The sequence below is a fragment of the Eubalaena glacialis genome, chromosome 14, assembly GCF_028564815.1.
Source record: "Eubalaena glacialis isolate mEubGla1 chromosome 14, mEubGla1.1.hap2.+ XY, whole genome shotgun sequence".
Taxonomy (NCBI): Eukaryota; Metazoa; Chordata; class Mammalia; order Artiodactyla; family Balaenidae; genus Eubalaena; species Eubalaena glacialis.
This window is the reverse complement of record NC_083729.1, coordinates 53,193,761-53,207,406: the sequence shown is the minus strand read 5'-3', so window position 1 is coordinate 53,207,406 and position 13,646 is coordinate 53,193,761. Positions and strand designations below refer to the sequence as shown.

Sequence of the window (13,646 nt, the reverse complement as noted above, 5' to 3'; positions counted from 1 at the left end):
TCTAAGAAATGAATGTATTTTCCATTTTATGAATCTTTGGGGATAGAAAAGGTTACAGTCACCCTATTGCTTTTCTAATTACAACTCAGATCCTTCTCAGAAGGTTGCCCCTTTTTTTCTACCGTTGAATTATCCCGTGTTAAGTCTTTGCTAAACAGCATTCTCATTGGCTTAAAGTGAATTAAGCCTTAGTTTGTTGCCCTCAGGAGATCACTTGAGGAAAAGAAAATGTTGGAAGAAGAGAGAAATCGGATCCTAACTAAGCAGAAGCAAAGAATGAAAGAATTGCAGAAACTCTTGACAACCCGGGCTAAGGCTTATGACTCACATCAGAGTTTAGCTCAAATGTCTAAATCCAGAGTAAAATCTCTCAGGTATCATGAGAGAATCCTGACCCTCCAGATCATTGGTTTTCAAACTTTTTTTTTAATCAGTGGACCCCCAATATATGAACAAATTAAGAGTAGTATTAGTATTTCAGTTTCTGGATTCAAGTTACTATCAGTTACTTATAGTTAACTTACACGCACGCACACACACACACACACACACTCATACTCACACACTCACTTCGTGGTGAGAACCAACATGTATACTGACTCCAGGACCATGACGCCATGTTGATGAACAGAAACATATTGTGGCTATGGTTCACAGTTGTAATCTTACATCAGCATCTAAACTTTTTCTTTATATTATTTTTTATTGCACAGTGCAATATTGAGAAAAATCTTGATTCACACAGATAAAGCTCTTTTTTAACAGCTTGCCGTGTAATCTCAGAATATTCTTCAATAAACAGATATGTCAGAGAGCTTTGTTCTAAGGTCTGCATGAAATCTGATAGCACAAATTAACACATCGATGTTAATTAACATCAGTTATGTGGTGTGTCAGTTAACACATGTGTTAAGGTTTAGTAGTATGTATTACACGCTGCAATTCTGCAGTACAAAGTTTGAAAATCAGTGTTCCAGAGGAACATTTTTATGTTACAACATAAAAATGTTCATGTTTAAGTAGTAAAATATCTCCCTCAAAGCTGGGTAAGTAATATGATTTATTAATTTTTAATCTGATTTATAAGTACCCCCAAATCTATATTTGCTTTTAATTATGAGTTTTCCTTTTTAAATGTATATTATGTATAATAATTATTATATTCCTTTGTAATGGATGTTATGTATACATTCCTTATAATGTGTATCAATGTAATTCATTGATAGAAGAAGCTTGATTTGATGAACTTGAGCAAAATATTCTTTAGAAATATACTGGTCATCCTTAGAAAGTAAATGGGATTTTCCATAATGCTAAATTGTGTATAGTTAAGCATAATTATCATTTTATGGTATAATTATTTTTTTCTAATCCATGAAGTCTTATGATCTTGGTAGAATTAGTGTATTTTACATAGAGAAAGTAGCATAATTTAATTTATTATAGGATCTGGTTCAAATAGTAAGTATACTTACTGTGAATTTATGTATTTTGGTTCCTGTTCCTCTCTATGTGGTATTCCCATACTCCCTATTTCTCCCCTCCCCTGTTCCCATTTAATTAACTGTGCCATCAACCTATAGGAGATATCATTTAGGGGAAAAAAGAAGAGCAAGGTCTTGTTTTCAGAAGAAATTCCTTAAAGAGAAGATACCAAATTTGGACCAAACTTTTTTGGTTTATAAATACTTATAAATGAGATAAGAGGGCATTCATTTATCTCCTCAGGCCAGTTTGAAGCCCCTGAATCCATTATGTTTTGAAGATTTCAGGAACCTCAAAGTACCCAGACTGTTCCTGGGATGTAAAATGTGTGCTCTCAGAACCTAGAATTTTTATCCTGCATTCCATAAACATTTACCAGTCTAGAAAAGAAATTGTGGTAAACTGTGCTCATGACTTAATTTCTGATTTGTCATCTACGCTAAATGTTATATGTGCAAGTTCTTATTTCTTTTAAAAAATTCCATTCCTTTTATTTGATTTTAGAAAGAGTGAAAAAGAAAGGATGAGAGAATACCGACGAGAACTAGAAGAAAGAGAAGAAAAATTAAAAAACAGGCCGCTGCTATTTGAAAGAGTTGCTCAGGTTGTGTTTATTGGAATTTGAGAGCTATTGTCAGCTTTTTCTCTTTTTTTTTTAACATCTCTATCTCCTAATTTTTATAGTCCATTTTTCTTATGTGTTATATAATTTACTGAGACAGTATTATTTCTGTGACAGCTTCATCACATCAGTCAAGTAAGTAGTTTTGCTTAAATCTGAGCATTGAATCTTGATGAGGCTCGTAAGCTTGATAAAGAACATGCTGCTAATCCAATCATTTTCAAAATAATAGTTTCACAACCTGTTTTTAATGGCTAGTGTTTTTTCAGTACCAACTTGGCCAAATATTAAGGTGAGTTTTGGAAGTCTTTGAAAAATTAAAAATTGAAACAAAATGGCTAATTGAATCAGATTTATTTCTGCCAATTTTTTTTTCAGTTTTCTTGGGATAAAATTGACATATAGCAGGTATAAGTTTAAGGTATACAGCATAATGACATACATATATTAGGAAATGATTACTACAATACGTTTAGTTAACATCTATCACCTCGTATTGTTACCAAAAAAATTTTTTTTCCTCGTGATGAGAACTTTTAGGACCTACTCTCTTAGCAACTTTCAAATATGCCACACAGCAGTGTTAGCTGTAGTCACCATGCTGTACGTCACACCCCCAGTACTTATTTATCTTATAACTGGAAGTTTGTACCTTTTGACACCTTCATCCAATTCCTCCAGTAACCACAAATCTGATCTCCTTTTCTATGAGTTGTGTGTGTGTGTATTTAGATTCCATGCATAAATCAGATCATATAGTATTTGTCCTTCTCTGTTTGACTTACTTCCCTTAGCATAATGCCTCAAGATCCATCTGTATTGTCACAAATGGCAGGATTTCCTTTTTTTTATGGCCGAATAATATTCCATTGTGTGTATATATATATGTATACCACATTTTCTTTATCCATTCATCTTTTGATGGCCATTTGGGTTGTTGCCATGTCTTAACTATTGTCTATAATGCTGCAGTGAATCGACATAGTGATTTCATTTTCTTTAGATAAATACCTGGGAGTGGAATTGCTGGATTGTGTAGTAGTTATATTTTTAAGTTTTTGAGGAACCTCTATACTGTTTTCCGTAATGGCTGCACCAATTTACTTTCCCACGAACAGCACACAAGCGTTCCCTTTTCTCTACATCCTGACCAGCATTTGTTATGTCTTGTCTTTTTGAGACTAGCCATTGTAACAGGTATGAGGTGATATCTCATTGGGGTTTTGATTTCATTTCCCTAATGATTAGTGATGTTGAGCACCTTTTCATGTGCCTGTTGGTCATTTGAATATCCTCTTTGGAAAAATGTCTATTCAGATCTCTTGCCCATTTTTAAATTTGATTATTTGTTTTTTGCTAATGACTTGTATGAGTTCTTTATATATTTTGGATAGTAACCCCTTATCAGGTAGATGATTTGCAAATATTTTCTCCCATTCAGTAGGTTGCCTTTTCATTTTTTTTTTTTTTTTTGCCTTTTCATTTTGTTGATCAGTTTTTTTAAGTGAGTCTATAATTTTTAGTCTTATCTACAATCACTGAAAGGACTTCCTTTTTTAAAAAATTGAAGTATAGTTGATTTATAATGTGGTATTAGTTTCTGGTATATAACAAAGTGATTCAGTTATATATGTATATGTGTGTGTATATATATATTCTTTTTCAGATTCTTTTCCATTATAGGTTATTACAAGATATTGAATATAGTTCCCTGTGCTATACAGTAGGATCTTGTTGTTTATCTGTTTTATATAAAGTAGTGTGTATCTGTTAATCCCACCTCCTAATTTATCCCTCCCCCCCCAATTTGGTAACCATAAGTTTGTTTTCTATGTCTGTGAGAAGGACTTCCTTTTTGTCAGAAAAAATAATTTGATCCTACGGACAATGAATTCTGATTTTACTAGATTTATACTCAGTTTTACAGTCTTTCCCTTAAGAGAGATTTGTCAATTTCAAATGATCTTCCCCTTTGTATCCATAAGGGAGGGGCTCCTATGGGCTACATGGTTTAACAATGGACAAAATCACTGGAGGTTACAGGTGCTGTGTTGTGAATTTCAAGCTGCTACATTTGGAGCTTCCTGCCAGCAAGTGTCTGGGACAGATGAGTGTCCTTATAGGACTGCCCGTGTCAGTGACTCACTGAGGACAAAGGACATGTGTTATGGGTAAATCTACATATTACAAAGTTCTACATATTCTCAAAGTTATGGGAACCCTTTACTGACTGATTTGGATATAATTTTATGTAATGCTTTTCATTTTAAGGGATGGTTTGGTTTTTTTTTTTTCATATCTCAGTTTCAACTTTAGGGGGAAAAAATTATCTTAAGCTGTTCTGTGTTACTCAGCATAAAGTGATTGACTTTCGCCTCAAAGTAGTTATCTCCAGCTCCCAACTGCAGGTTTTATGTCCACTTGTCTGGATGTATCTACCCAGTTTTCCCACAGGCGTTTTACATTCATCTTGCCCCAAACTAGATCTTCCTCTTTGAGTTCATGTTTTTGTTGGGCCGCAATTTAGATGACTGGGAACCTCTTTTTCTCTCCATTCAGTTGTCACTGAGAGACGTGACAAGTTCCTTTCTAAATAACTTGTGCATCTACCTTTCTCCATTTCTAATGTGAAATGCTAGGTGAAACCTCTATTATTTCCTATCTGAGTTATAATGGTTTCACTGGTTTTCCTGCCTTGCATTCTGTCTTCACTTTGCCATTTCCATTCCCTTGCCACCACGTTCACCCTGAGTAGGTAGTTAATAACCCCGATAATAGTGGCAATCATCCATTTCACTGATGCCATTCGTTCTCATTTTCATTGAATGGTATCAAGGGATCTTGACATTGACTTCTCCAAACAATGCTGCAAGGTGGGTATTCCTGTATTGCAGAGGAAGAAACTGAAGTTGAAAGAAAGTAAGTAACTCATAAGGTTTATAGTTAGTAAATAATGGAACTAGGATTGGAACCCAAGTCAGTCTGCTTCCAAACACTTAACATTAAGCTGTCCTACTCTCTCCTGGAAGAAAGTCCACGAGTCTTAGCCTGGTGTACAGAATCCTCTATTATCTGACCCCTGTTGACCTCTTTAGTTCATCGACCACTGCATGCCCCCAACCCCCACTCTGTACACCCTTTACTTTCAGACCGTACCAGACTACTAGTTTCAAACTTGAAATCTTTATTTATGCTGTTTCTCAACACCCTTAGAGCTTCTTCCTATCTTTCCTCTTACTCTTTCAAGGCTTAGTGTAAAATCGCTTCTTGCATTGTTTCCCCAGGTTGGGTTGCGTGCCATTTCCTCTATGTTCTTTTTTTTTTTTAAAGTAAGTATTTTAGTCTTTTTATTTATTTATTTTTGGCCGCGTTGGGTCTTCGTTGCTGCACACAGGCTTTCTCTAGTTGCGGTGGGGGTGCTACTCTTCGTTGCGGTGCGCGGGCTCCTCATTGCGGTGGCTTCTCTTGTTGGGGAGCACGGGCTCTAGGCGTGCGGGCTTCAGCAGTTGTGGCTCGCGGGCTCAGTAGTTGTGGCTCACGGGCTCTAGAGCACAGGCTCAGTAGTTGTGGCACACGGACTTAGTGGATCCGCAGCATGTGGGTTCTTCCTGGACCAGGGATTGAACCCGTGTCCCCTGCATTGGCAGGCAGATTCTTAACCACTGCACCACCAGGGAAGTCCTCCTCTTTGTTCTTTTATTACCCTTTTGTGCATCTCTGTCGTTGCTCCTACATGTTGTGTGGAAATTATCTGTTCAATGCTCTCTTCTCTTTCAGCTAGTTACTTTTAAAGGTGTTGGTCAAATCTTTGTATTCCTAGCACTTAGCACCTAAGACAATGTATGGCACAAAGGGGATGTTAATAAACATTTGTTGAACCCAAACTGAACTCTCTCTTCCTGGGATTAGTCCCAGCTGAGAGCACTACCCTGACAATACTAGTGATGAGTCTCAGTATTAACAAGCAGTTTTACCATGCTATGAATTCCCACTCTTTCTAAGCACCAGAGAAAATGTGGTAAAATAAGTGGTGTGTATGAAATTAAACCCATAAAGAAATGTTAAATATTGAAAACATAGGTTAGTTTCATAGCTGATATTTCTTCCACCACCTTTGGCCCACACATATGCTGTTCTCTCTCCCCATATACCCTCTACCTCCCGTGAGGGCTTGTCACAAAATAAGTATTCAGTTATTATTAAATAAAGGAAAGAATTACTATAAACTAAACTTAGGCTCATAAAAATTAAGTATTTTTTCCCCTTCAAACTAGGGCAGTGATTGTAGACTAACTTTCATCATTACTTATTATTTTGGTTTCCTCAAGAAACAAAGTTAATTTGGTTTTTTTGCAGAGTCTTAGATAGAAAAACAAAATAACCATAGTTATTTTAACTACTTTTATTTCATAGTCTTTACAATTCTTTTGCATTGTGAAATTCAAGGGGGAAATGTTTGTTTCAATTAGGAACAGTTACACACTATTCACCTTGATATAAAATATTAAAAGGTAATAAATTCTATATACAGGGTGACTGACAGTGACTCACCATTGTTTTGGTTTTGTTAACATAAATTAGAACATCTTTTTTTCTTGCAGTGACTATTGCTGCTAATTAACAGCTGTTATTTAATAAATTCACTCACAACTTTATGCATTACCCATTTATAAGTGTTAATTGTGGTCTTGCTGCTGTTGAGTTATCCCCTAGCAGAGTAAGCCTGTGATCCAGGACAGAACAAACCATGTTTTCCTATTTCTTGAAAATCACAGGATTTATTAACTGAATAGATGTTAAATTGGATTTTAAGCCAAATTCAGATGAAGGCTTACAAGCACTAACATTGATTTAAATCTTTTAAATTTTTAAATCATTTAAATCTTTTATATTTCATTTGCTTAAAATTAGAATATATTTTTCTTAACACATTGGGTTACGTTTGGGGTTTCTTTATTCTGCTTTACAGTCTTTGGGGCATAGTCCTCATCTCACTTTGCTGTGCCTTTCAGTTCCCCAAGTCTTGTCTGTTGGTGTTCATAGCCTCTGGTTGCATTTTTACTTACTTTTCTAAAAATTATTATTATTAACAGTGGGTGCATTTTAGCAGCAGTTTGAGTGCTTCTTTTTTCAGTTTTCTAGCATGTCAGGAAATGCACTGGTGATAGTTTTATCCATTGTAATCAGTCTTTGCCATTTTGGTTTCTCCCATGGAACACTAGACCCATGGTCCTTCCTTATGCCGGAATCCCTGGGTTAGGAAAATATCTGACACTGCATTGCTGAAGTCAGGCTTTAGGCTACCTTCAAACTCCAGGATAACCACTACCACTTAGAAAGCAGCCTGGTGGAGTGGAGAAGACTCAGGAAAGGATTAAGAGACTTGGTTTTCCCTCTCACTATATCCTGTGACCCTAAGCAAACTGCTTAACCTCAGCAAGAGTGGAGGGAGTATCTTACTTATTTGTTAAATTTGGGGTGAGACTGGGTGCTCTTCCACACCCTTTCCAGAATGGGATGCCATTGGTGCATTGGGGCTGGGCCATTCCTCGGGACTTTCCTTTAGTTTGAGGTCCAGATGACGATTTTTGGCCCTATACTAGTTCATGTCCACTCATAGGAGATAAAATTGGACTAAAGCCAAGGCACTAATGAGAACCCCAGTCATCTTATGTCTCTGTAAATCCTGTGGTCTCAGGAACTGTGACAACTGACTTGCTTTAGGTATGAGAGTGTCATCACAACTCCCATGGGTCCCAAAGCCAGGAAGTAACATTCTGGAGAGTTGAACCCAGTTCTAAATTCATGTTTTTCTTGCTGTATCCCTTGCTTCCTCTACAGAATAAAGGTAACAACATTGATGATTTTATCATCTTCGGTGGATTAGAGATATGGCTTGTAAAGAGTAAAATTTACAGTAGGCACATAAAGAACTCTCTGACAACTATCACAGGAACTTATTTTCTTACTGATTTTTTTCAGATATCCTTGAACAGTCATGAAACAGTATAGAGTAAAGAATAATTATAGATCAAAACTCATGTGGCCACTACCCAGGTTAAAAGCATTAGAGTATTGCCAGTACTCCAGAAACCCTGTGTGCCCCTCCCAGATCAAAACCCTCTCACCTAGAGGTAACCACCCTTCTAACTTTTGAGATAAGCATTTCCTTGTTTTCCTTTACAGTTTTACCACTGATGTACCTATCCCTAAACAACATAGTTTAGTTTTGCCTGTTTTTGGACTTTATGTAAATGAATCATACTACGTGTACTCTTCTGTGGTATGCTGCTTGTGAGATCCGTCCGTGTTGTGGCATATAGCTAGAGTTCATTTTCATTGCTTTATTTTAGTCTGTTATATGAATACGCCACAATTTATTTGTCCATCCTACTGCTGATAGATATTTAGGTTGTTTCCAGTTTTGGGTTGTTACAAACAGTACTATTCTGAACATTTTGTTATGTCTCCTTGGGCAGGTATGTAGGAGTTTCTCTGGGCATATACCTAGGAGTGGAATTGCTGGTCAGAGGGTATGCATATTTTTCAACCAACTGTGATTATTGAATTTAATTTTCACTGGAGCTTTTAACCCGTACATTTGTAATGGAAACTTAAAGTCTTTTGTTCTTATCTAAAAAGGTTTGTCTTTCCTATAGAAAAATGCAAGAATGGCAGCAGAAAAGCATTATTCTAACACCTTAAAAGCACTAGGAATATCTGATGAGTTTGTTTCAAAGAAAGGCCAAAGTGGAAAAATATTTGAGTACTTCAGCAATCAAGAGATGAAAAGTTTCACTGAAGATAAAGAAAGGTAACATATATAAGATGTCTGAATAGTTTACCTTTGAAAAAATTCTTACTTGCAGGAAAGCATAAAATTCTGTTCTATAATATTTTAAAAGGTCTTTTACCTAATGGAATACATGTGAACTATTGTAAAACATAGTGACATTTTAACATGTTTGATGCTTCAAAATATTACACGGTGGTGAAGTATTTTGTTTTTAAAGTAAAATAATTTAAATTTCTGACATAAATAATGAAAATAATAACATGCTTTCAAATGAAGTTTGAGTCAATCAAGTTTTGAAATGAATTACTTCTCAGAAGAATATCTACTTCCCCAATTGGTACTTTTATAGACTTCTCTTGATAAATCGGAGCTTATACACTTGAGGAAGACTAACTGCAGGATGGCGTACATTACAGAGGGTTTGTTTACCTTTAAACCAAATCATTTTCCCTTTGAAAGATTGATAAATTTCTTCCTCTAGCTTTAATGAAGAAGAAAAAAGAGAAGAAAGAGAGAATGGGGAAGAAAATTATCTTACTGATACCAACAGCCAAGATTCTTGCAAGGAAACAGGTAAAGCTGATGAAGAGAGTGGAGAAGAGAATTGTGTTGAAGAATAAGACTGAATCAGTCGGCAGGGTCTCCTCTCTGTTCCCCTGCTGTTGTTGGCAGCATTGCGTGTCAGAAGCCGCGCTTGTGGTGTTAAGGACATCCATGGGAACCCGTCTGATACGTGCAGGTCTCTTGAGCAAAGTCCTCGTGTAGCCTGAAAAGGCCGAATCCAGCTGATGGGTCATTTGGTCAGTTAGAGTCAGGCTTTGCCTATTCAGTTTTTAAAATTACTACATACGGTCTGTTTGCAACTTTGATCTTACTTCTATTTTTAAAAAGTGTTTGAGAATCACAGCTGTCACAAACTGATTAGGTATAAAAATATACATAACTTTATCATTTTGGGTGGAAAAAATTGCTTAGCATTGAGAGCAGAGGGGAGTATTGGCCTTTGGTTTGAAAAAAAAGTTCTGGAAAGCATGAATCAATAAATATTTTTAAATTATACTACTTGCTCCTTCTTTTTCTCTGCAGTGCATCTCACAAAATGAATCCTCAAACTTATTTTACTAGGTATTTTAAATTTCTTATCTGAGCCATTTTTAAAAAGTAATAAAACAGGAAAAAAGAGATAACTTGCACATTTACATTCATTTATGCACTGAGAGTTACTGGTTTTTTTTTTTGAAAAATCCAAGTCTATTGTTTCATATGCCCTTAGGGAGCTGCCATTAAGCTAAATAATGGAGGATGTCAGAATATAGAGGCCAACGAATAAAAGTCAAGAGTTTTCAAATGTAAAAAGAAAAAAGAAAAAGAAGAAAAGTTGTTATTTGGGTAAGTTTAACGTCTAATTGAGTGTGGATAAATATACACCTGAAGGCTTCTAAAGGTTTGATGGGACTGGACTGCTAAAGAAGCTCCAAGCCTGGTCTGGAACCCTTAAAGCAACACCAGACCTGCTGCACCAGTCAGAAGCCAGTTGTGAAAGGTATGCAGAACCCAGGAAGGGCACATGCTTTAAAGTCTGTTTTATTATTTATTTATTTAGGCCACGCTGTGCAGCATGCAGGATCTTAGTTCCCCGACCAGGGATTGAACTCATGCCCCCTGCATTGGGAGGGTAGAGTCCTAACCATTGGACCGCCAGGGAAGTCCCAAAGCCCATTTTAAAATGGAGAAAAATTAATCTCTAAGTGGCAATTCCAAGGCCAAAGAGAGAGTTACTGTTATATTATCCACACCGTCATCACTTTTTCTCTTTTATCCCTACTTTTATTCCAATTTATTTTTGATACATAAATTATTAGAAAAGTTTTTATACTAGTTTTTTTAACCGTGTATTAAGACAGGTGGAAATAATTATAGCATCTGAGTTTTAACCTTAATTGGAATTAAATATCACCCCTGTTTTATATATGATGAAATTGTGTATAATAACTTGTTCAAGGCAAGTCTCCAGAGTAATTCAGATTTGACCCTTTAATACGGGATCCAGTTGTGCTCAACTTTTTACACATTTTTAAAAAAATTATTTATTTATTTATTTATTTATAACTGTGTTGGGTCTTCGTTTCTGTGCGAGGGCTTTCTCTAGTTGCGGCAAGCGGGGGCCACTCTTCATCACAGTGCGCGGGCCTCTCACTATCGCGGCCTCTCTTGTTGTGGAGCACAGGCTCCAGACGCACAGGCTCAGTAGTTGTGGCTCACGGGCCTAGTTGCTCCGCGGCATGTGGGATCTTCCCAGACCAGGGCTCGAACCCGTGTCCCCTGCATTGGCAGGCAGATTCTCAACCACTGTGCCACCAGGGAAGCCCCAACTTTTTACACATTATTGCAGACACACTTGTCTTTCTGTGCATGATGTTAATTTGATTATATGAATCCATCATTTTGCTCTTTGAGCAAATTTTTGTTTTAAAAATTCAAACCAGTCATAAAGATGTGATTGGGTAAGACTTCTTTTTTCCTAAAAACAATACACCTCCTTTAAAAATGATGAACTAATAAAGGTGTATATGATAGCAGTGTTTTCCAACTGGCAATTTATGCCTTAAATTTAAAAATGAGGTGATTTTTCTCAATTAAGAGCAAATGTTCACTCATAAACTCCTTTCCTAAGTTTGTGTTAAACTGTTTGTCACTATCTTTAGATTGTAAACTCCTTGAGAGTTGGCACCACTTATAAATTCATCTTTCTATTCCTTAATATTTTGCACAGGATTGTACATACAGTAGGTATTTAATAAAGACTTGGATGAGTAAGTAGATGAATATGGTTTTTAATTTTACTTATAATTACTTCAAAATGAGTACACATGGATTAAAAACATTTCGCTTCCAATTTATTGAGAACCTGTGAAACACAATCCACAAACTGTAATGTTCAAAACGTAACTTGTTTCCTAAGAATTTACTCCCCATTCTGTTTCTTCTCAGTTTCATGGGCAGTGTGTGGGACTTGCTTTCAGGACCAATCTTCAGTTTTCTTTAAAAATGGGAATAGTACCCATCTTGGGTGGCTGTAGGAAGGACTGGTGTAATCGTATATGGAAAGGCTCTTTGTAAACTAGGGTATTCAAGTGATAGTGTCAGAGGACAGGATATTACTCAAGAAACTTTTAACTTTAAACATTCTTTTATTTAAGTGCCATATGAAATGATTTAAATATTATTTTGTTAGAAATAATATTTGAACTGCTTATTTACTACTTATATTACTACTAATTTATTACTTTTAAAATTATAGTCGATTTACAATATTATATTCATTTCAGGTATGCAATGTAATGATTCAATATTTTTATAGATTATACTCCATTTAAAGTTATTACAAAATAATGGCTATATTTCCCTGTGCTATACAGTATATCCTTGTTGCTTATTTATTTATTTATTTTCTAAATTTATTTATTTTTGGCTGCGTTGGGTCTTCATTGCTGCGCGCGGGCTTTCTCTAGTTGCAGCAAGCGGGGGTCACTCTTCGTTGTGGCGCGCAGGCTTCTCATTGTGGTGGCTTCTCTTGTTGCAGAGCACGGGCTCTAGGCGCGCAGGCTTCAGTAGATGTGACGTGCGGGCTCCATAGTTGTGGCTCGTGGGCTCTAGAGCACAGGCTCAGTAGTTGTGGTGCATGGGCTTAGTTGCTTTGCGGCATGTGGGATCTTCCGGGACCAGGGCTCTAACCCGTGTCCCCTGCATTGGCAGGCGGATTCTTAACCACTGCGCCACCAGGGAAGTCCCTCCAATTCTTTTTTATTTCTCACATTTTCCTCATTTTAAGACATTATTTGTTGTATTTATTCACTCTAGTCTTCATTTTTGAGATGACTTTTTCTTTCTGATCTTTCCTGGGTGTTTTACTCCTCTTTTAAAATCTTTTTTCAAATCACTTTATTTCAGAGCTTTTCACATTGTAATTTACATTTCCCCTTACAGTTTTTATCATTTTCTTTTAGCTAATTCTGAAGTATTATGATAGCTATAGTTTTCTTTCCTTTTGCGGGTATGTTTTTCTGATATGGTTTCATTGTCCAAACAGATATTATTCTTCTCTGGTTCTCCTATTTAAAAAACAAAACAAAACAAAATGAAACAAACAAGAAAAACACTTTGAATGAGATTCAATTGTGATCCTTTTTCTTTGCTCATATTTTAAGTGGAATGAGTTGTACTGTACTCCTACAAGGGAGAAGCAGCCCAGGACAGATTTTCTAGATTCTGTCAAGAACTGTGCAGGGTCTAGGATTTTACCATATTTGTAAGTTAACAAGTTAGCATGCCACAGTTTCATGGATGTTTACAGAAGACATGAGACTCCTATATCAAAGACAAAGGACTTTGTTACTAATGGTAAAAGCAGTAGTTGAAGTGTCAGCATGCTCTTCATTTGTGCTGGCTCCCTATGTCCCCCAAGTTCCTTGGGGGAGATGCAGAGGGACCCCCATGGATGCCTTCACACCCAGTGGGCTATGCTATAGGAGGGAAACACTGAGCTTGGGGGAGTCCCCACTTTCATAGTATTTGGGAACAAGACTGTAATTTGGGGTGGAGGTGGGGAAGACATTACTTCACCCCTCAAGGTTGCTTGCTGCAAACAAAACCCTGAGAAAATGGCCCAGGTAAAGAGTGGTCAATACGTTGCATTCTGGCCTACCTAGAAAGAATGTGCATGGACTCGCAGGGCCTGGGTCA

At 36.6% G+C, this 13,646-nt stretch overlaps 1 protein-coding gene across 7 annotated transcripts in view; it reads left to right on the top strand.

Moving 5' to 3' along the window:
- The window catches only part of FAM161A (FAM161 centrosomal protein A), a 31,310-nt gene extending 21,348 nt beyond the window's left edge, over positions 1-9,962 (top strand). The window contains exons 4-8 of one of the 7 annotated variants that reach the window (XM_061211018.1): positions 207-374; positions 1,990-2,089; positions 8,587-8,640; positions 8,767-8,921; positions 9,385-9,962. In XM_061211018.1, coding sequence (XP_061067001.1) covers positions 207-374; positions 1,990-2,089; positions 8,587-8,640; positions 8,767-8,921; positions 9,385-9,523 — 616 coding nt within the window. In that variant the 3' untranslated portion in view covers positions 9,524-9,962. Of the gene's footprint in view, positions 1-206; positions 375-1,989; positions 2,090-4,092; positions 4,279-8,586; positions 8,641-8,766; positions 8,922-9,384 lie in introns of those variants that run through there. The other 6 variants (XM_061211020.1, XM_061211021.1, XM_061211019.1 and 3 more) reach the window with 6 other exon arrangements.
- Positions 9,963-13,646: the final 3,684 nt, after the last annotated feature.